Source organism: Stegodyphus dumicola, chromosome 7 (assembly GCF_044657685.1).
Source record: "Stegodyphus dumicola isolate Sdum_Otavi_A_Nest chromosome 7, ASM4465768v1".
Lineage (NCBI taxonomy): Eukaryota > Metazoa > Arthropoda > Arachnida > Araneae > Eresidae > Stegodyphus > Stegodyphus dumicola.
The window spans coordinates 58,063,349-58,086,516 of NC_140774.1; the positions used below are offsets into that span (position 1 = coordinate 58,063,349).

Genomic DNA, 23,168 nt, shown 5'->3' on the forward strand with positions numbered 1-23,168 from the left:
CACATTGATCAGCTATTAAAATTCCTGTACCATGAAGGCAACATGTAACAAACAGCAAATTTTGCCTGAAAAATAATATATGTGGGGATATGCATTCCAGAACATGCACACAGAGCAGGTATAAGCAACACCATCTGTCTTGTGTGTAAATGGAAAGATTGGACAGCAGTTGTTTTATAAGGTATTTCTCCCACCTTCTTAGCGAGCCTTCATGGTGTAGTGGTGTGCACATTCAGCGTGTAATTGAGAGGTCAACGGTTCGATTCCTGGTGAAGGCGTTGTTAATTTTTCATCTTGACTGCCTCCAAAAATACCTGTCTCTACAGTTTAACATGGAAATCACATTTCAGCTTTGGTTGTTGGTGTTAAGGTCTGTTATCCTCACGTGAGGAGGAACTTTTACCAGCACTTATCACAGTTTGACTGTGGCAGGATCACGGCCTTTCGGGACTGCAGTTTATTTTCCACAACATTGCTACTCATGTAAGTTGGAAACTCAACTCATTACTGTCAAGTGAATGGGGAATTAATAGGTCCAGTAGGATCCTGCAGGGTGCCATGTGGGATCTCAATGACCAGAGCCACTAATATCCAAGAGGATATATATTTATATATGTTGTCCTCTTGACCTTGAAGATTATACAACCATGGCACATTTGAGTCAAACTTGGTTCCTGTGCAGGATGACATGTGTAGCATCTTTTTTATGCCTTTCCCTGTTATTGCCGTGGAGACAGGTTACACCCAGTGCAAGAAACAACAGCACTGGACACAGGAATGGCACCAAGTCATCTTCTCGATCACATCGTGGTTCTGCATACAGCATGATGTTGGATGTATTCAATCATGGAGGCAGGGAGTAGCACGAATGATGGCAACTTGCATTTGTTATTGTCATAATGCCTAAGCTCGTGGCATGCTAATGTGGGGTGCCGTGGATAGACATTCAGTTTATATCTTGGTCTCATAGCTGGTAATCTGGATGGCCACTGGTACATTTATGACTTGTTAAGGCTCATGAATGTGCCCTATCATCGAGGCCTAAGTAATGAAATCATTCGACTAAATAATGCATGATGGACAGTAAGGATATGTGGTCAATACAGAGGAATTCAATTCCATTGTTGCTCTAGCCAGCAAGTTCTCCATATCTCTCATCCACCTAGAACATCTAGTTATGGGTTACCAAGAGACTGGCATGTGACCACTCATCTGTCACTATGATTGATGAACTCTGGTACAGAATTGAAGCCACATAGAATGAAGTACCCCCTTATCTGTCATCCAAGTTCAGTTCAACTTAGAGTGTAGTCAAATTGCAGCTGTTGCTGCCAGATGGGGCTGCTCTCTGTACTGAATTCTGCATTCAATATACCACAAAACCTTCATGCTGTGTGGAAGGAAGTTCTTTTTTCTTTCCACAGTGCATGCAGAATTCAGTACACTGAACTGCCATCTCTGGCAGCAGCAGCGACACTAATCCAGCCGGGCATCAAGTTGAACCGAATGAATGTCATATATAGGTGTTTCATTCATTTATATATATGTAACTATATATCATTATATATATATCTTTTATATATGTATCCTTTATATGTTAGTACTCTAGGTTGATGTACCAGAACCATATGTAAACACAAATTAAATATGTTGACCATTCTGCTTTTTTTTTTAGCTAGAGTTGTAATGGATGGTTTTGCCATGTTCTTTGGTTTCTGCAGGATTATTGTACTTAAAATTGCATTCATATGTAGGGAAGCTTGAAAGGAAGGTCTTTGTTGCAACACCACCTAGTGGTGGTTTTAGTTGCTTTTTTAATTATAATTCTGGCTTTATGCTCAGGAATTCTTATCGATAGTTTTCTGTATGTTGAGCTGATACATTGAGTTTCTGTGCTTGTTTCTTTCATTGTAAATTGGGGTAGTATATACACGTGAAGTATCTATTGTGGCAATATTTGATTTATCTGATCTTAACAATTTCCAGATAAATGAGGCTATCCAGATATTCCAGATATATGATTCCAGATATATGACTATTCCAGATAAATGAGGCTATATAATAGATCTTATTATTAAAATCTCATTGAAAAAGTTTACTTTTGATTAATGGATAGAGCCCTATTTCAATGAAAATCATAAGTGTTCGAACACTTTTGGGAGCCACTGTACCTAGCCAACCGGAAAAAAGAAGAAAGAAACAAAGTTCTTTCATTTCGTTAGAGATATATCCGAGTTCTTTAGGGTGAAAGGCAACAGCAAGAGCAAAGTTAAATTCCCAGCGAGTAACTAAAGGACATGTCTGAATATAATAACAGAAAATACGAATAAAATTCTGTTGACTTTGCATCTTTCGATACGCGCCAAAGCGGAAAAATAGATACTGTTTATGAGCTTTGCATCTGCCTTTTAAAACACTGCAGTTGAAGTGAACTAACTTTGTGATTCATGAATTTCCTTACATCTACCTTTTCGTTTCCAACGTTTTCGTATAGTAGCTAGGGTTGCCATAAGGTAACTAAGATTAATTAGGAAAAAAAAAAAGAATACTATTTAAAACTGTGTGATTACTTTGAAAATGGCTAAATTTCTTACAGATACAAAGCATACTGATCGGAAATCATATCCAAGAAAGCTAAGCTAATTGTCATTCTAGCCCACGATGCAAATTTCCAGAGAATATTTTCATTAATGGTCCTCAGGAATCGGATAAAAGTAACAAGTTTGCAGTGGAGGCAGTTGAAGCAATTCTGATTTGTCATTACAATGACTCACGCTCAATTTTGAAATTATGTGAAAGAAGAAAATGATATAAGTAAGAAAGTAAAATCAACATAAAATATGACTGGCATAAAAAGGATTGGTTTTACATCTTTTTTATTACTCATTGTTTAGGTTCCAAAAACTTTATTCATTTTTTGTCAGAGTAAAATAAACCATTTTAAATGTAGCCTGTAAACATCCCCTATCAATGCTTAACAGTTATGCCATTCCTATTCATAGCAGTTAAATTTTAACGTAGGAGGTCCACCAGCTGCCGAGCGCTAAAGTCGCTGAACACTGGTAGTTCGAGTCCTGGCTAACGGGCTGGCATGGGTGTTTTCTTAGTTTTCCCCAGTTTGAGCCAATTTCACTTAGGCTTAGGAACTCCTCCACGAAGGCATCCCTTCTCTCAGGCAGATAGTCCTCGTGTACTTTGCAGTAATTTAACAAAACATTAATTTAGGAAACCTGCCGTCCAGACGGGAACGTAACCGTAACCGAAGAGCCTGATTTCGAATCCCGGAGAAGGCATGTATGTAAATTGTCTGTGCCTTCATAGGACGTAACGGTGGCCGCCGGCCCCATAATAAAACGACCTCCTTTTCTGACCTTAGTAGGGGGCAACGCCTATAATCGGTTAGTGCCCGCCATAATTTAAAAAATAAATAAATAAATAAAATAAAATAGAAAGGCTTTCACGTGTTATATTACTCTCAAAGGGGCTTTTTTTTTTTTTTTTTTTTTTAAATTACGTACATATACACGTTTGTGTTGGTTGTGCTGCGTTAACCATGAGGCCTATTATTATCGGCCAGGAGGGTTGCAGTACACTCGTATATATTACATTACGTTACACATACACATTTCGAGAGCATTTGGGCTAAAAATATTTAAAAACAGCATATCTTTAGAATTTCCGACAGATAGTCTTGCGCGCTGGAGATAAAAGTGTTTTTTCAATACAATGTTACCGTTACTTGATTTGAAATCGTTGAGTTTGCTAATCAAAAATTCGTTTTGACAAGTTTTACAAAATATGAAATAGACAATAAAAGAAATTCTAAATTCGGGTTTCCGGGTATCCATATTCGGGTAGAGAACTACGATATTCAGAGTTTAACGTCTCTAAGTAACCCCCCCTTTTTTTTTCCCGCACGATGCGAGAACCATACATGCATTCATGCAGATTCTGCATTATTTAATTTCTTTAAATATAATACAGGCTCTAATATTTGGGGGCAACAATTTAAAAAGTGATTCGCTGTTTATAGTGAATCCACGCAAAATGCCAAAACGAAATTAATAGCCCTGCTGAGCCAACGCCCTTTGGGCTAAAAAAAATAGGAAAGCTAAACTTCAGTCCACTTCAGCTAGTTTTTATTAGAATTTACGACTACCTGGATTTAGTGTCAAAATGGTCTTCAGTATTTAATTTTTTTCGAAATTGTTTATGTCGCCAACATCGCCAATTTAAAAAATAATAATGAAAAATCTGAAAGGGTTGATTTTACCGATCGTCCAGAAGGGCCTTTTTTTCCCTTTGAAAGTGGAGATTATGGGCAGAGACGTCCCAGGTGGAATAACGGAATATTTTAAAGGATAATACAGGTACATAATACATTTAGGGTAACACAGGAATGTTCTGTATCTCTTGTGTACTTAAAAACTGAAGGAAATATAAAATGCAATTCTATATAATTAGATGTATCATGAATTAAGTGCATTTTTACTTAAACATATTAAAATGTAAATAGATAATATTCTTTAGAATTGCATCTATTTCTTTTAAATAGCTTAGTTGTTAATACTGGACAAACGAAAGAATTATATCTTCCGTTTTTCCGAAAGGCAACTGACTCGCATGAAAAGTGAAACAACGAAAAATCTTGTTTCAAGCGGGGGGGGGGGGGGGCGACAGAGGCAAGACAACACGCGCCAAACAATTTTCTCTAGACTAAGTTTCGATCAAGGTTAATTTTTCTAAACTAAAGTTTAGTTTAGAAATCTCTATTTTAATTAGTTACTGAAGTTATCTTTAGTTTCTAAACTAAAGCTGTCTTTAGTTATCTTTAGTTTTTATCCCTGTCTTGAGCTAGCTGTAACGATCTGTAAACAAGTAACGAAGTAAGAATCATATTCAGTTGCTTTGAAAATGTGGAACACATTTAGTTTAATCTTGGTTAAATAAATAAATAAAAATATTTTTTTTTAAAAAATCAATCTTAGCTTTTCCAAAACCCCACGAGTGACCACTCAATACCGGTAGTTCGACTAAAATTGCAAACCTCTTCGAACTAGTGGGCTACATGAGTACTTCTCTTGGTTTTTCACTTGTCTGTAACATGAGTATAATCTAGTTTCCTGAGAAAGACCTCCACAAAGGCGTCCCATCCCTGAAGGTGATACCCCTACAGTACTGTGTGTATTCAGTTAACATAACCTAATTTTTTAACCCGAGCGGGCGGTGAGCCAGAAGGGCTATTAGTCTCAAAACGGCATTTTATGGCGTTTCACTATAAACGGCGAATCACTCTTTAAATTGTTGCCACCAAATATTACCGACCTGTATTATATTTAAAGAAATTAAATAATGAAGAAGCTGCATGAATGTATGCATGTTTCTAGCACTGTGAAGAAAGTACGGTACCTACAGTCATCCAATTTTTAATAACGTAATCCTCCACCCGAACATGAGCACCTGGACCCCCGAATTTTGAATTTCGAATTTTTTCCATATTTTGGAAAATTTTAAGGAATTTTTGATTAACAAACTCAACGATTTTAAAGCCAGTAGTGGCAACACCGTACAGAAGAAAAGTGTTTTTATCTCCTGCGCGCGACACTGTCTACAGATGTTCTGTTTTTAAACATTTTGCGATATTGCTGTTGAATTGAATATTATGTGGCCTGAGTGTGAACACACAAAACGTTAAAAGACGCAGTTTTGAATGTCATATAAAATCTGAAAACTTTCAGAATTTTTTTAAAATTTTACTTACTTATTTGTTTATGTATTTTTCAAAATTGGTTTCACGCTGATTTCCTTCAAATGTTAGGTTAGGTTATTTGGCCAAGCACATTGGCCAAATAACGTAGGTTTGATTTCGTGGAGTAATTTCTAAGGAAAACTGATTGCATAGTAAAAATCACAAAAGCCAACGCAGTAGTCAACAGTTTTAACTACTCGGGTACAGTGGAGCCAGATTTGCTTCTAAAGAATTTGGAATTTAGTGACAGAATATTACAGCCATGCGCCAAAAAAAATGGATAATGATCCAATTCCAGATGAAAAAAAAAAATCATATTTTCTTGAAAGGAAAATCATGCAAACTGTCATTCTGTCAACCAAGAGTTTGAATCCCCCCCCTGTTAATCAGAAATTGTAAAATACAGTAAATGCCCCTTAATGTTATCATTTGGATATTGTTATCGAACTGCAGAAATTCCTCTAATTTGTATATGAAAACATGAAAAATACATCACTCATTGCGATTAACAGTTCGGTTAATACGATCCAAATATTACAAATACATTTTTTAAACAAAGGTTTCTTTTAAAGTTTAATATGGTTTATCAGTTTGAGTTTATGTATAAACATGGCTCAAGTGGAATAGCGACACATTTTACAGGATATTAGATGAATTATGCGTTTAGACTAACGTATTTCGTCCATTTTACGCCTATTTATTTCGTTTTTTCATAGTTGCCGGTTTTTCCCGGTTGCATATTTCCGAATTCTATCCCACCCCCTTTTCGAATTCAAATAAAATCGTGACTGTTTCGTATCATTTAAGTCGTTATTGTATTTTTCTCCATGGATAATTGATGTCATTTTTATTGCCGAAAAGGAAGATTGAGCGATTCTCCAATTGTATGAGGTTTTAGATTTTTCGTAATTAAATATGAAATTTGTAAGGATGCCGATGAAACCTCAGGAACTGTTGTATATTTTCTCAAAAATACATTTTGATATTTCACGCTGTTAGTTAATTTCTTAAAAATTAATCAGATTTATTTACTAAATCGTTATGTTTAGTTTCCAAATATAGTTTTAATTTAACAGGTTTCATGCATTGATTTTTCATTGCATTTAACACACAACGGATATTCATTTTCCACTGATAATGCAACATGTAAAACAGTATCTAATAAACTCTTCTTGATATTTACTTGATTTTTTATTAGAAGTAGAAAGAAAAATGTTTATTAGATGTCTGGCCATCATTCCCATTTTCACTCTTGCCGATTTAATCCCAGTATACGTTACACACGGGATTGGGTGAATTTTGCGACATTATTATAAGCAGTAAACGGGTCATTTTGGTGTTGGCGAAAATTTTCAAACTCGCGCCAAGACCATACCGCGTTCTAGGATTGTACCCTCTTGTGTAGCCATTTATCCATCAAACAAAACTGATTTTTTTTTTTTTTTTTTTTTTTTTATCATCCTTCAAGCACGCAATCGAATTTTCCAATACTTCGAAAATGTTATATGCTTGCTTGACAACAAATTTGGTTAGAAATAGGGAACACAAGTGTGTAAACTATGCATATTACAATTATCGCTGCGCGCTTTGAAATTCGATTCTCGAATTGTTCAAGCATAACGCCTGAATCAAGGGGAAAACAATACAATCAAAATTAATATATGGAAATGATTAATTTAAAATTCCTAGTAAATGTTAAACATCCAAAATTCTTTTCAAATGCCGTTATATTTTTTGTTGTCAAATAAATTTTTTTTGAATTTAGCGACCCCCCAAAATTTCTTCGCGACTTGCGTACCATTGCCATAATAACGCTTTGTATTCATGTAAACCTGATTAATTCTGAAGTGGTTTAAATTCTGTCAGAAACAGTACAAGTGATCTATTTTTCAATTGCATTTGGAAAAAATGATTTCAGACTTGTTTTCAACTGCATGTAACAGAGTATTATCAGAATTACGGGAAAGTGCGACTGTGAAAATGGATAAACATCAGCTGTCCAATGTGAAAAATAATGTTATCATTTGGATATTGTTATCGAATTGCAGAACGCCCTTCAGTTTGTATACGAAAACATGGAAAATGCATCGCTTATTGTGATCAACAGTTCGGTTAATACGATCCAAATATTACAAATACATTTTTTTAAACAAGGTTTCTTTTAAATTTTAATATGGTATATCAATAGAGTTTATGGATGGACATGGGTCAAGTGGAATAGCGACACATTCTACAGGATATTAGATGAATATGCGTTTAGACTAACATATAATATAACATCTTTCATATATTCCAAAACGAAAAAAGACTTTCGGCCCGCCGCGTATTTAGAGTGCCCCCCATACCGCACAGACACTATACATTTACAAACATCCATGCAGTCTCCGGGATTCGAGCGCGAGTCTTTCGGTACGGTACTCAGAGTCACTAATCACTATCCCGGTTGGAAAAATGTGATCACATTTAATGGAGTCTTGGTGTATCACGATGGAACGGTGTTTGGACACAACAAGGTGCCCAGGCACAGTCGCCTTAACCCTTCTACAACAAGTAAAAAATTCCTAAATAGTGCACGAAATAACTAGAGCAACGCATATAATTTATATGTATATTTGTATCTAATTTAATTCTTGCTTTTAATTTATTCCTTTTACAATTGAAATTTTGTTATTCATGATTTAATTCCAGTCCCCGTTAAACATTTTTAACAATTTTCATTCAAGTTGCTTAAAAACATCTTTCGAAATAGAACTTACTAAGTATGGATTCACTCTTTTCAGATAAATCTACTATAATTAATCTTAGAAGATAAATATAATCAATATTATTTAGTAAATAAATTATATATATAGTGTGTGTGTGAGAGAGAGAACACGTTTTAATTCTAGTTTGCAGTACATACGGGATTCGGCGGCATTATGTGTCATTTTGGTGTTGGCGACGATTTTTAAAGTCGCGTCAAATGCTGTTCCGTATACTAGGATTTTACCTAGAACAGGGTTTCTTAAACTGTAGGTCACGACTCCCGTGTTGGTCGCGGGACCTGCAGTAGGATGTTGCCAAAATTTTAGCAGTTTTGATATTTCTTTAACTTAATATAATAATTTTACAGTTATCAAATATTTTTACACAATGTATCTGAAAATAAAAAAAGCTAGACAATACAGACAAAGGGAAAAACGAAAACGTTTCGACGCATTCTTTTTATAATATAAACGTTCATTTTCCTTGCTTTGCACGTGAAGCTGTCATTTCGTTTGTTACATATTTAAAAATTTCACATCGTTCTATGTCTTAAAATTAGAAATTAAAGGGAATGACCTGAAACTGCAATAGTATATTACAGTACAAGTGAAAAAAATTGAGAGTTTCACTCACGCGTGTGTCTTATTTGCGCAATACTTATGGAGTCCCACAAAATTTGTGTAAATATTACGGGGTCCTGAGGTTTAAATGAAAGTTTATTGCAAGGTGGTAGTAGAAAGTTTCTCTGCCATTTATATAACCGTACTTGCTACAATAAGATATTCCGCCTCTCCCGAGTAGCTAGTCAAATTATTTCGTTTGTCTAAAACTGAAGTGAAACTCATTTCAATTCAAATTTGACAGTTTTCGGAAGCGAAGTGTTTGTTTTAGACTAAAAAAATCACCAGCATTAATTGAAATGGTAACAAAGGATTCGAATTTGCAATGACCAATGCCTTTATCCCCACATCATCAAAGAATTATTTTTATCGCCAAAAAGAGGGTTCCGCAAAGAGGTAAAATTTAGTGCCAAATGTTAAATTTAACAAGAGTAACTGCCTTCTACAGTGAAAAAAAGGTAAAAACACTGAAGGACTTAATTTAGTAAATTTTTTTGTGTCAAAAAAGGGCCAGAATCAATTTTGTGAGGGGTTACATCATGAATTTTGACAAGCATCGACGTTTCCTTGATCAGTGGTTGTTAACAAGAGCAGAGTGAAAACGCTCGAACTTTATGTCGCCAAGTGCTTCGGGTCTGGGAGGGGGCCGAAATTTACAATTAGCAAACGGTGCAAATCCATCCAATGAAATTTTAGTGTAATTTTTAACTGATTTTTCTGATTGGCTAGAAAGGGCACATGACCGTTCGCCACTGACTTCGCGACGAAGTGCAAAAGCTTTACGGCTCATACTAAGGCTATACTAAGGTTTAGAGGAGCCTTAGCTCATACTAGACTTTAACTTTGTTGGATCTAGGTGCTATTCTTGCGATTATAAATTCTCTATATATTTTTCATTGTCTAATTTGATCTAATTTTCTAATTCTTTTTAAGATCTTTAATAGCTTTCTGTTTGATATATTTTTTGTATAATTTTCTAATTCTTTTAAAGATATTTAATCTTAAATATCTTTGTATTTTTGATTTTTTTTAATATAATTTTCTAATTCTTTTTAAGAATCTTTAATATTTTTGTATTTGATATATTTTTTATAAATTTTCTAATTCCTTTTTCAGATATTTTATCTTTGTATTTGATATATTTTTTTATATAATTTTCTAATTCTTTTTCAGATATTTAAGCTTTAATATCTTCGTACATAACTAACCTTACTAACATTTGTATATAAATACTAATTTTTCTTACTAACTATTAACATTTGTATATAATATTTTTGTAAATAATCTTTGTAATAAATACTTTTTTTCTTGCCATTAAAATTTTTGTATTGTAGTATATATATTGTAATTTACTTGTGTAATAAAAATAAAAATTTCTGAAATGGAGTCCGAGCCTTTCAGCTCCAGGTAATGTATATTTGCGTATTTATATTGTTTTATTTATTTTTTAGCACTTCACTCGGTTTGTCGGTACTACCAATGTCCCGGTTAAATCTTTGTTGATGAAAATTAAATTATCTGCATTAAGTTTTTCATAATAAACTGTAGTTAAATTCTTTTAATGTATTGCATCAGTCTATTCTATTGGTTATCTATTTAATTAAGTGTTAATATTTGTGTTTAATTTTTTACATCAGTAATTGTTACTTAACGAAAGTTCATCCACTCATTAGTATGTACATGATTATTAATTTTATTTTCATCGTATTTAAAAGTACAGTTGGCGTCGTTTGATTTGCGTAACGTTTGTCTAGAGCTATTTTGTTAACTATATATATCGTTGAGCATAGCAGCAGAATTCAATTAATTTACTATAAATATAACTATAAACGGATAAATCGATGCTTTCACAGTATATTAGGAAAAGGAAACAATTGGTTTAATCCTCTGTTTGAAACAACGCAGCAAATATAAAATTAGGGTGTGAAGTGCAGAATCGCCCACTTATTTGGCGCTTTTTACAAGAGTAAGAAAAACTGGATTTTTGTCAATTTCCTTTGACTTTTTTACATCAATGTGTACTTGAACAAAGGAAGATGCACATTGCCGATATTGTGCAATTCTCTGATGTTTTTTTAAGTGAAAATACGTCGATGTGTTACCGGATAGGGTAAATCATCTTTATATGTCACAAATTTCATTTACATGATCAGCGCAAACTGATGCAAAACGGTGATATACAATCTTTTCTAAATTTGAAAAACTGAGATTTTAGTTGGAAAATGAGCTAGACAAGTTAAGGTACTGCTAAAATGCAGCTTTGTATTAACAAAACACAGAATCACAATGAACAGTATTTCGATAGACTTGCTTTCGATCGAATTTCGGATCCTTTAAATTCGGTGATATCGGAAAAGCTGTGATAGAAGTGGCGGTACGCCTCAATGCCGTATAGGCTATCTATCTTGTCCGGAAAAGGTCTAATATTTTTTGCCGATTTGAATATTTTTTTTAAAGTTTGTTCAGCATATTGTGAATTTCAGAAATGTTGCATGAGTATATGAACACAAGATTCATGTAATGAGAAGTGCAGTGCATATGGATTGCTTTTGGAGCAAAAGCTTTAATCTGAGCTCCAATTCCCTTTTTTATCACGTTACCTGCTCCATCATAACTCATAGCTAATGTTGCTACCATCTAACCCGGATTTTGAAATTATTGAGATTATAGAATTATTATTGAGTGGACCTGTAATCTTAGCTAGTCTGAGAAAATGTAGGATGTCTTTCTTATCTAATATTTTTTGACTGTTCACAAATCATCTTGTACACCATCATAAAGTTTCCTTATTATTTGAAGTGACTTCATCAGTTATAATGGAATAAAAGTGAGCAATGGTATTGCTGTATGAGAAAAAAATTTTGTTACCTCTAGCACGCAAGGCTATTGGAAATTTTGAAGATAGGCCTTTTTTAAATATTTTTTTTATATAGCTGTTTACTTGAATTTTATGTGATTTATGTACGAAGAACAGGCTATTTGAGAATTAAAGGTAACACACAAAACATTAAAAGAATTCCCTTTGGGTGTAATATAAAATTTGAAATCTTTCAGCTTTTATTTTAATATTTTTAATTTTATATTTTTTTCTAAAGCACAAATGTGAATTACCCCAGAAGGGCTATTAGTTTCAAAATGGCATTTTGTGTCAAATCACTTTAAATGTCCGAAGCACTTTTCTAATTGTTGTCACCAAATATTATCACCCTGTATCATATTTCATGAAACTAAATAATGATAATTTGCATGAACATATGTATGTTTACGCATTGTTGAAAAACAATGTTGCCTATAGTCATTAAATTTTGGATAACATAGTCCTCCACCCGAACATATAGGCACTTGGAAGCCTGAATTTGGAATTAACATATTTTTATTATCTATTTTATACTTTGTAGAAATTTAACAAATTTTTGATTAAAAATCATAGTTTTAAAGTGAGCAGTGTAATTATTTTACATTTTGTAAAAATTTAACTAATTTTATATTGTAAACTGAATTTAATAAAAGTAGTTAAATAAGAAATTAAAAGATCCAACTCAGTAAGTCAGAGCCGGAACAGCTAATGAAGGTTATGAGACTGTGATATTACTTTTGGTTTTGTGAAACGAAGGATTACTAGGATACTTTCAGATTGAAGTTCTGTAGAAACAAAAGTTTAAGTACCCTCCCCCTTTCTGAAGCTCTTTATTTGTTTATTGACTTTTGCTTATTAAAATGTCACTAAAGGAGATATGAGCAGAAAAACGTACATTCGGAGTTGCGATTCGTATGTTACGCTGTAAGAAAGAAACGTAGTGCCAGAGTGTCACTATGGTAAATAAATGTATTGAAAGTAAAAGTGTTATTTTCTGTAATGTGTGTGGTGTTATTTTATTGTGATATATAGCTATTCATGAGAAATAGAATAATTCAATTCAAGTGTGTTTGGTGAATTGAATTATTCTATTTCTCGTCAATAGCTATATATCGCAATAAAATAACACCACACACACATTACAGAAAATAACACTTTTACTTTCAATACATTTATTTTCCATGGCGACAGTCTAGCGCTAGCTTTCTTTCTTACAGAGTAACATATGATTCGCAACTCCGAATGTGTACAACAAGAATCAAGTTTATCGAAAATATATTTCAGCGGCGATTCTAGTGGCGCATGCGCTATTAGACAAGATTCTGCTCTGTCGCCAAGTATTTCTCAGCTAATACAAAACAAAGCCACTGTACTGAAGATAACACAGTTCAGTGAAAGAGTCTCTAAATGTCAATTACATTTAATGTTGCTGACGCAGACTCATTTTGCGTAGGATGCATATTCATAAATCGTTTCAGATGAACATACACTTGTTCGTGGTGATTAGAGAACCTTTCTTCTAGTAATGAAAAGGCTAATTTATAATTAGAGTCAACTATGGATATTGACTGAACAATACGATTAGCATCTCCTCTTAGCTCAGATTTTAAGTACTGTAATTTGACCACATCTGTTAAATTAGGATTTGAATCAACACTAGCTAAAAAATATCTTTAAGTAAAAGCTACTCGTGTAAGTTACCCGAAAACGTTGGCAAAATAATTTTGGATAATTTAACATTGACCTAAGCATTCGTGAAAACCAAAGGTTCCTATTCAATTTCTTTGGAAAGCTTAGCTAATTTACGATTTAATTCGACTTCTACATCTAAGACAATATCGTCAATCTCTTCTTTCTCTTTTACATAAGCATCAATACAATCAAAAGTCTTTAATCCGGACTTGTCAGGACTTCAGCGATTCCAGATTATCGGTTTTCCCGGATTATAGATCATCAGTTTAAATCTGGTAAAATGGCATGCATAAATTATAAAATTAAAAATATAAAACCGTAATTTATGAAATAAAGAGCAATTATGATCTAAAGGGTATCAAAATTTACAAAAAAATCTTAATATTTATTTGTTTACTTTATTAAACATTTCTTTCAACAAGCACATGCGTAAAGCATACATTAAGCATAGTCGAAATTAGAAAATTGCAACCAGAAAACTATTTGATGTGTACTTGTGATATTTATAATGACAAGGAATTTGATTTAAATCATATCAAAGAGGGAGCAAATCGAGATGAAATACTACATTTAATAAGGAATTATAAGCCGATTAAAATAAAAACATCTGCCATGAAGATGAGGATAGTGCTGAGAGATCAATTTCCAGGTAATTGCACGCCGTGACGTCCCCCCCCCCCCGCAGAGCAGCTTGAAATTGATAAACAGATTTTGGAATGGTTAGAGAAACAAAGGATATGCCTTTATCCATTTTTTGCAGCAATTCCACTTTTTGTTTGATGGACATCGAAACATGCTTTCCCTTTGTAGATTCTTTGCAGCTCCAGTATCGGAAATTGTGTTTGACATAATCGAAAGTTCCAACTTACTTTTATTAAATTGCTCTAATAGTCTAAAAGAAAATAATAAGCCGTATCCAATTAGAAGATTAAGGAACAACACAATCTGCAACATTAACTGAAATAGATTATTTTAGCTTAGCTTATACCGTCCGTTATACATTAAACGCGCATGCGTAAACGTATTATGCATATGCGTAAACGCATGCGCGGAAAATTTGTAGCTTTGAGGTCCGGATTATAGATCATTCCGGATTATGGATGTCCGGATTAAAGACTTTTGACTGCACTTTCTTCAATACATAACCCGAACAAAGAATCGAAATTGGAATTTATCTTTGTCTCGAACACTTTAAACTTATTCTTCAGCACTTCCAAATCACTTCTTTGGATATTTTTGTCGGCAACGTTTTGTTTTAACTTTGTTTTCAATGTATGTTTTTTCGCTGATATCTCCTTTAGTGACCTTTTAATTACCAAAAGTCAATAAACAAATAAAGAGCTTCAGAAAGAGGGATGGTACTTACTTTTTTGTTTCTACAGAACTTCAATCTGAAAGTATCCTATGTAATTCTTCATTTCACAAAACCGAAAGTAATATCACAGTCTCATAAACTTCATTAGCTGTTCCGGCTCTGACCGCCTAAACAATTAATTAAACAACGTTGAACAATTTAATTAATTGTAACAAATTGCCTCAGGCTCTTTTATAAGTATTAGTTTATGTTTTATAAAAATTTAGCAAATTTTTGATTAAGAAACATATTTTTAAGGCAAGCAGTGTAATTAATAAAACATTTGTATTTTAAGTGTGCAAGACAGTCTGTCTGAAATTGTAGCTTTTAAATACTTTTAGTCCAAAGTAGCATTAGCCCAAACATCTAATGATTGTCTGTAAATGAAAAAAATTGCCCGTTTGGACCTAATTTTTATCCTATAAAATCTGAGATTGTTTTCATTATTTATTTGAGGGGTACTGAACCCAAGGTTTGCATAACTTTTCAACCACAAGGTTTGTGCTTACATTATTTTCTTATTTTTTATAAAAAGTTTTAGAAAAGTATTTAAAATAAATGGATCTTATATCGAGTTAAAGAAAGTGCTTACAGATTGTATTTTTTAAATAAGCTAATTATCTTTAAGATAAATGCTATTATTTTTTAATGATGACAATAATAGGAAAATAAGGGGAATAAAGTCTCCTGAATATTTCTTTTTGCAGAGTTATTTATATTAAAATAAATTTCATAATCCTTAATTTTATTTGCATGAATTTCACATATTTCATAAAAAAACAGATGCATATTTGTATCCTATAAAATAATTTGTTAAAATTCTACAGGATATTTGAGTGGGCTTCCCAGACACTGTTATTTCATAAAATAACAAGCAAATATTTATATTGTATACATCAATGCCTTTAAAGATTACGTTATTTCATGTAATTGTAAGATACCTGTTTAAGTATTTATTCCATGCTAAAAGAAATTATTTGTAAATTAGGTGATATTAATTTCTTTAAAAGTAATTCATGGGTTCAGTGCAAATTGCATTTTATTTTATAGAAGAAATTTTGTTTCACAAACTTTTTGCATACACAAAGCTTTCGGTCGAAGGCTTCTTAGTATTTTTCGGTTTCGGCACGAAAATCGCCTACAGGTCGGCAGATAGTGTGGCTGGATACGAGGTTTTTATTTATGAACCTCGCGCTGTAACATCTTTCTCTATTGATTGCTATTTCCCTACTGCCAGTTGCCGCATTCATTCGAAACCATTTCGTATTTATCAAAATCTGACAAGAATATTCTGCGTGTCGTGATTTGGAAAGCCATCTTTCAATACGAAATAATCCGTAGATACACCTAGAAGATTAAAGGTGCCATTTAGTTGTTGAGTTATCGATGAAATGGTTTCATTTCATGGTTCTTGGACTATAGTTTAAGCCTAATTTTCTATCACGAATGAGGCCCACCAGCGGCCGAGCGGTGGAGTCACCGAACGCTGGTAGTCGGTCCGAGGTTCGAATCCCAGGAACGGGCTGGGCGTTTTCGTGGTTTTCCCCATGTGTAACGTGTATACAAGCCAGTTTCCCTTAGAAAGTGCTCCACAAAGGCACAGGCAGATAGCCCTTGAGGCTTTGTCATAATCACACACAATCATGAATGATGCCTTTTCTTTGTCAAAATTTTATTGCAAATTTTTCATCTCTGGCAATTTCTAAATAGATAGATTCGATGCACTTTTAAAAAGTTTAAAAAGTATACCAGTATTTCAGTGGTAAATTAAAATTTAGAGCTATCTAAATTTATGTGCAGTCATAATTCACTTGCATTTAGAAGTATCTAAATTTATGTGATGTCAATTTATGATTTAAATGGATGTGTGTGCCAAGTTTGGTGCTTTTATGCATGTACTGTCACTGTGGTTTATTATGGTCTCGGTAATAAAATTGTACCTATTTTTGTTTATTATAGGAATGCGAAGCGCCCAAGAAGAGGATGTGAGCAAACAGGCCCTGTGGATGTGGAGGCTGAGAGGTAAGATACCAATTTTTTCTCTTGGCTTCTTTTTTTTGTTATTGTTGCTTCTTTGTCTTTGAGTATGGTAGTAAAGTCATGCTGCGATAATGATGTTAATGTCACACTGCGACTTTTGTATAACTTCACAAAGTGACATAAATTTAATTGCTTTAAAGCAGCGGTTCTCAACCTTTTGACTAACACATACCATCTAAACAAAAATTTAAAAACCTTAGTACAACCAGTATAATTATTGTACATTTTATAATACTTATTCAGTTTCTCAATACAAATAGAAAAAATAAATGTTTTGCCATTTGCACAAGCTATTGGCTATCTGTATTAAATAGGCACACATAAAAAATATTAATTAAGAATTGGTTACCATTTTAATTATCAAAATTTAAGTTATATACTTAAATTTAGTGTAAAATTTGGGCCTGTTTAAGAGAGATCAATTTCTTTGTCTGGCCTTATTTCACTTAGCTTTAAGTGTGATCCACTTTTAATTTTATTCTGTATTTATTTTTCAAATAAAACATGGAAGAAAATCCTTGTTCACACAAATAGGTTGTGCGAAAAGGCAATAAAAATTTAGCTTTATTTGAAATGCCTTTAAATTCTTTTTTTCGGTGTAGCCAAAAGTTGTTATTTATGAAATCTTCAGTGGAAGTGCAATCACAGGAATTTTCTAACAATTGTTCTTTTTTTCTTCATAGAATTTTTGAACTTTGTTTCTTTGCCTACCACCTATTTTTTATCTTGTGTACCACCTGTTGAGAATTGCTGCTTTAAAGATCTGTGTGGGTGTCGCACAGTGTTACATTAGTTTAATCAGTATAATGTCGCAATAGCAGTATTTCAGACATCTCCTTCAGTAAAACTGATAACAGCAGAAAAGCGTTTTATTGATCCAGTAAGAAGTTACTCTTCCAGTTATTAAAATCTTACTGGAATCTTTGGAATTTTTTAATTATTGAATATAGTCATCACAATCATATCAGATTTCCTCAGTGATTATTGTTATATCTCATTGTATTGAAATTATATAACAGATGCGTTTATGATTCATTTACATTTTTATGTAAAACTTTGCTCTCATAAATTGCTATAAAACTATATGCTCATAGTTTTTGTGTATCACTTTTGTGTACTTGCGTGTATTGCTATAAAACATATGCTAATAGTTTTTGTGCAAATAAAACTTACATTTCTTCATTCAAATATTTAGTATAGCCAATAACTACAGTGAGCATAGTTATGTGAATGAAATTAAGCATATAAAACAATTTGTTTTCCAATAAATGTAAGAAAGTTTTAAATAGCAAATTTTCTAGTGTATAAGACGCACTTTTTTTCTTTGAAAATAAGTCGGGAAAAAAAGGAGGTGCATCTTGTATGTCGATACTCAGTTTTTGATTGCATTAATTTCTGGAAATTTCCTCTTTTTTTGGAGTTATGTGATTTTTTTCTTGTTTCCTTGCGATGTGTGGGAATATTACAGTTACGGAGAGCTTAGTAAATGTGCATCTGGCATGAAAACTGCAATTTTTGCGAACGACTTTTAAGTGTGGGAAATTTCAACTGTTTGGTGTTTCTTAAGTTTGTTGGCAAATTATGGTTCAAAAACAATGTTGAAATTGCTGTAACAAAGCATGCAAGCTGGATGCAGGCTTCAAATTTTGAAGTTACACCATCAAGAAGAAGGGGAAGGCCTAACATTTGGAAAGTTTGTGAATGGGTCAAAGCATCTTGGGATGCTGTGAAAACAGAGGCAGAGGTTAAATCATGTATGAAGTGTGGCATTATTAATACACTGGATGGTACAGAGGACAATCTGTTGTATGAGGACTCGAATGCTGATTTAGGAGAGGTTTCAAGTGACTTTTCATTTAGCTATGGTGATGAGTGTTTAGGTTTTGATGAAGAAAATTAAAAGCTCTTCCCCAGATGAATTGTGGGTATAAAGTATTACTTTGTATTTATATTTAAAATACTGTAAATTCATTATAATGAAATGTGTATAAAAAAAGGGGGATGTGCCTTATGCGCCTGCAAATACGGTAATAAAGATATAAAAATATCCATTCACTTAAGAGAAACTTAAATTCATTTCCTGCAAAAATTTTAAAAGATCCTTTTAATATATTTAATGCAGCCTTTTCTTAATTAATAAGAAGTTAATATTGTTAATAACATATTTTATTTATATCGGCAATTCTGTCAATGTATACATGTTTTTCGAATGGCCTTTCATCGAATTTTACAAAATATGACTCGTATTCATAATATAAGTTTACAATGTCTCCTTCAGCCTCATGAAATTAAACAAAATATGCATTATTATTATAAAAAATTATAATGCTATTATATGCATTGAGATGAGCAGTGACTGGCAAGAGTTTTAAAGCTATTTATTAAATTTTAAATTACTTTAAAATTGAAAGAAAGCTCCAAATTTTTAAATAGGTACTAAACATTTTGATGATTGTTTGATTTACTATTTTGAAGCTTTATTATTTATCATTTATACTTTTATTATTTTTGAAACTCGGACGCTTCCAAACATATGAATTTATAATACTTACAATTCAGTAAAAACAAATACAAACTTAAAATTTTAGATTCTAAGCTTTCAAGACAGCTTCTGTACACAAAAGTACTCGCTGTTATACACTCATGTCCATAAATTAAGGATAATGCAAAATCAGGCAAAGGAAAAGTTAGAAGCAAAACAAATTTGACTTATTTGTAAAGCTTATTTATTAAACAAAAGGTAAAGAGCAAAAACAGATGCTATATGTTTGATATTATTAAAAAAATTAGCGATTTTTTTTTCTCCCTGGAGCAAATTACCAAAAAAAAAAAAAAAAAAAAAAAAAAAAAACTTATTTACAAAAAACCAATATTACATGGTTGGTTTGATTTTTAATACATTGTATGTCTCCCAGACGATGCAATACAGTCCGTACAACGCCTAGGCATCTGAGTATCAAATTATCGATCTGATCTTGGGGGATATTACATCACTCAAAAAGCAATGCACTCCGAAGTTCCGGTAGACATGTAGAAGGAGGTTGACGGGCTGCAACTCGTCGGCCAAGCATGTCCCACACGTGTTCTACTGGTTCAAGTCTGGTGAGAATGCTGGCCAGTCTGTACGGGTGATATCCTCCGATTGAAGGCATTCGCTTACGATATTTGCACGGTGAGGACTGGCGTTGTCATCCATAAACAAATTGTGTGCCCATGGCACCCCGAAACAAATGTACATGTTGTTCCAGAATGACGTCCCGATAGATATGGCTTGTCATGATTCCAATTTGAACATGAAGGTCAGTTCTGGAACCCAGAATAATTCCACCCCAAACGAGCACTCCTACACCACTGTAACGGTGTCGTTCAATGATGCTTTCTTGGTGGTAACGAATACCTGGAGCTCTCCATATGAAAGTCCGGCGAGAATCAGACTGCAAGCTAAACCTGGACTCGTCGGAAAACATCACACAAGCCCACTGTTGCGGTGTCCACAGTGCATGCTCTCTACTCCAGGCTAACCGCAGGCGACAGTGAGTTGCAGTAAGTGGAACGCATCTGACAGGTCTACGAACATATAAACCAATCTGCCCTAAGCGTCTGTACACGGTCTGCCTTGAAATTGTCGTACCAGTGGCTGAAGAGAGCTGACGAGGCAGGTCTCAGGCTGTGCTCCACCTGTTTGTTTTGGCAGTAACTGCCAAATACCGGTCCTTATTCGGCGCTGTAACTCTGGGGCGACCTGTGCTGTAACGTCTACTCACATTACCATCATCTGGGAATCGTTGCCAGAGGCTGGAGATGACACTCTGGGCAATTCCAAGTTTGTCTGATACTTCCAGTTGGGTACGCCCACATTCCAGACGGCCGATAATTCTACCACGTAAAAAATCATCCAAATGCGTCCTTTGTCGGTTATTGCACTGAAATGCTTATAAAGCCCCTGCGAACTATTTGGTTATTGCACTGAAATGCTTATAAAGTGCCTGCGAACAATTTTACTTCTTTGCCTGTATTCGTTATATATCACTTTCTTACATTCTTGTCATTGTGAAGTACCATCGGTGTCATCTGGTTACTTCCTAAAATTTGCATATGATTCTTGAAGATGTGTGTTGTGATGTTACAGGTGATATTTTAGTATATTTTAGAGTTCGATTTCCGCGTGACTCCGAATTATCCTTAATTTATGGACATGAGTGTAGTAGCAACTTTGTTGCAGCATATTTTGGGTGCCCCCATGCTGCACAGACACTATACATTTACCACCCACCAACCTTTTTGAGATTAACTGTTATAGTAGAACCTTTCTTTTCAATTGTTGCAGGGAGATGAGTTTGCACTATCTCTAAAAAATACATTAAATGGAAAATTTACTTGTGAATTTTTAATTATAATTACTGCATATTTAAACAGAAAGTCAATTAATTAAAAACCATAACATTTTTGCGATGCAACTATCACACGGAGGACGAGTCCAAGGATTTTCAAGTTCTCTTTCCCTACGATCAGCTTCTTGAAAGAACTTTTCGGCTTGCAGCATATTTTGGGTGCCCCCATGATGCACAGACACTATGCATTTACAACCCCCGAACCTTTTCCGAGATTCGAACCCGAGTGCTTTGGTACGGCAGTCGGCCTGATCGAGCGGTAAAATATAATGTAAAAGAACAAAGCTTTACTTAATTCAGCTCAATTACTGACAAATGGATAGATAACAAACTAAGTAACAATACATCATAAAAATTAAATAGCAGAACAAATGAGGATTAAACATCATTTTAAGAATAAAAAAAAGTTAGACATTTTAAATAACATTTTAAACATTTGCGATCAGATAAAACTGCTATTTTATGTTGTCTTCTAATTCATTTAAAGTCTTCTTGACATAACAGGTTCATACACTAAATATATTACTCTTCCTTCATGCATTGGGATATCTTTCCAGATGCTAATATCTACCTGCTTTATTTCTTCTGGGATGGTCACATATGCATTTAGTAGCACTATGCACTATTCATGGAAGTCTGGTCTTATTTTATTCGATTTTTTGAATAATTAAGATTTGACTCAGGCTGAGAGCTACGGGTGCTGGGTGTGACTTAATTTGGCAGATTTCATATTATACGTAATGTAAGTTATCAAGATATTTTGTAAATGATGATGTACATAAAAATATATTTATAAATGTTGACTTATGTAAAATAACCTATGATAACTTCAGGGATTTAAATGCCCCCCCCTTTTTTTTCACTTACCCAACTGTACTCTTCGGCTAGCGTGTCCGACATCACTTCAAAATATTTGTTACGATTACTATTAATATGTTTACGTTAGTCTCCTTTAACATTAATATGTTTCAATTCATTGACCTAAATAAATAAATGTATAAATAAAAATTGACTTTAATCTATAAATGCATAACCAACAAGATTTCTTATTCTATCATTTAAGAAAATTATTTCAACTTCACAGAACACTCAAGAAATCTAACTTTCCTCAAAATAAAATGCAAATGTAATGGAAACTTATTTATAAAATCATAACGTTTTCATTGCTTTGAGTTCCATATTTGTATTTTAGTACATTTTATGCAGTTAGTTTTTATATAAAGAAAATAAGATAATACTGAAATAGAAAATTTCATTTAAGCAAAAACGTAACAGAAATTACTTTATAAAATGAAAATGTGTGCAAAAAGTAAACAAAATAAAAAAAAAAAACTATTAGGATTAATGTAAAATATTATTTTACAATACCACAGGAGCTATGTTGTTGAGAAACATTCTCTCTAAAAATTGAAGTTCTAATTCAGTTTTTAATTGGAATATATTTAATTCTGAATTTTTCGGTTGATTGCACAGTTAGGAGTTTTCAGCAACTCCACCTTTTCTTGCAATATTTGTAATCTACTTGATAAAGAATTTAAATTTTTTAAGATTAGATGTTGAAGTTCTGCGGAAGAGAAAAGGTCAGGGTATTACATATTTAATTCAGAAGTCAAACAACAAAAATCAGCGTTATATTTACAAAATTTTCACAGTAAACAGTCACTGTGAAAATTTTGTAAATATAACGCTGATTTTTGTTGTTTGACTTCTGAATTAGTAT

General features: G+C 33.3%; 1 protein-coding gene across 5 annotated transcripts in view; it reads left to right on the top strand.

Annotated features, from left to right (window-relative positions):
• LOC146996191 (uncharacterized) overlaps positions 1-23,168 on the top strand; it is a 300,697-nt gene that overhangs the window by 104,656 nt on the left and 172,873 nt on the right. For 3 of the 5 annotated variants that reach the window (XR_015042012.1, XR_015042013.1, XM_085820260.1), the window contains one exon: positions 16,977-17,039. The exons of the other annotated variants lie outside the window; for them this stretch is intronic. Coding sequence is in view for 1 of the 3 variants with exons in the window: in XM_085820260.1 (XP_085676386.1) it covers positions 16,977-17,039 (63 nt within the window). In the remaining 2 variants the exon portion in view is untranslated. The remainder of the gene's footprint in view (positions 1-16,976; positions 17,040-23,168) is intronic. 5 annotated transcript variants of the gene reach the window in all.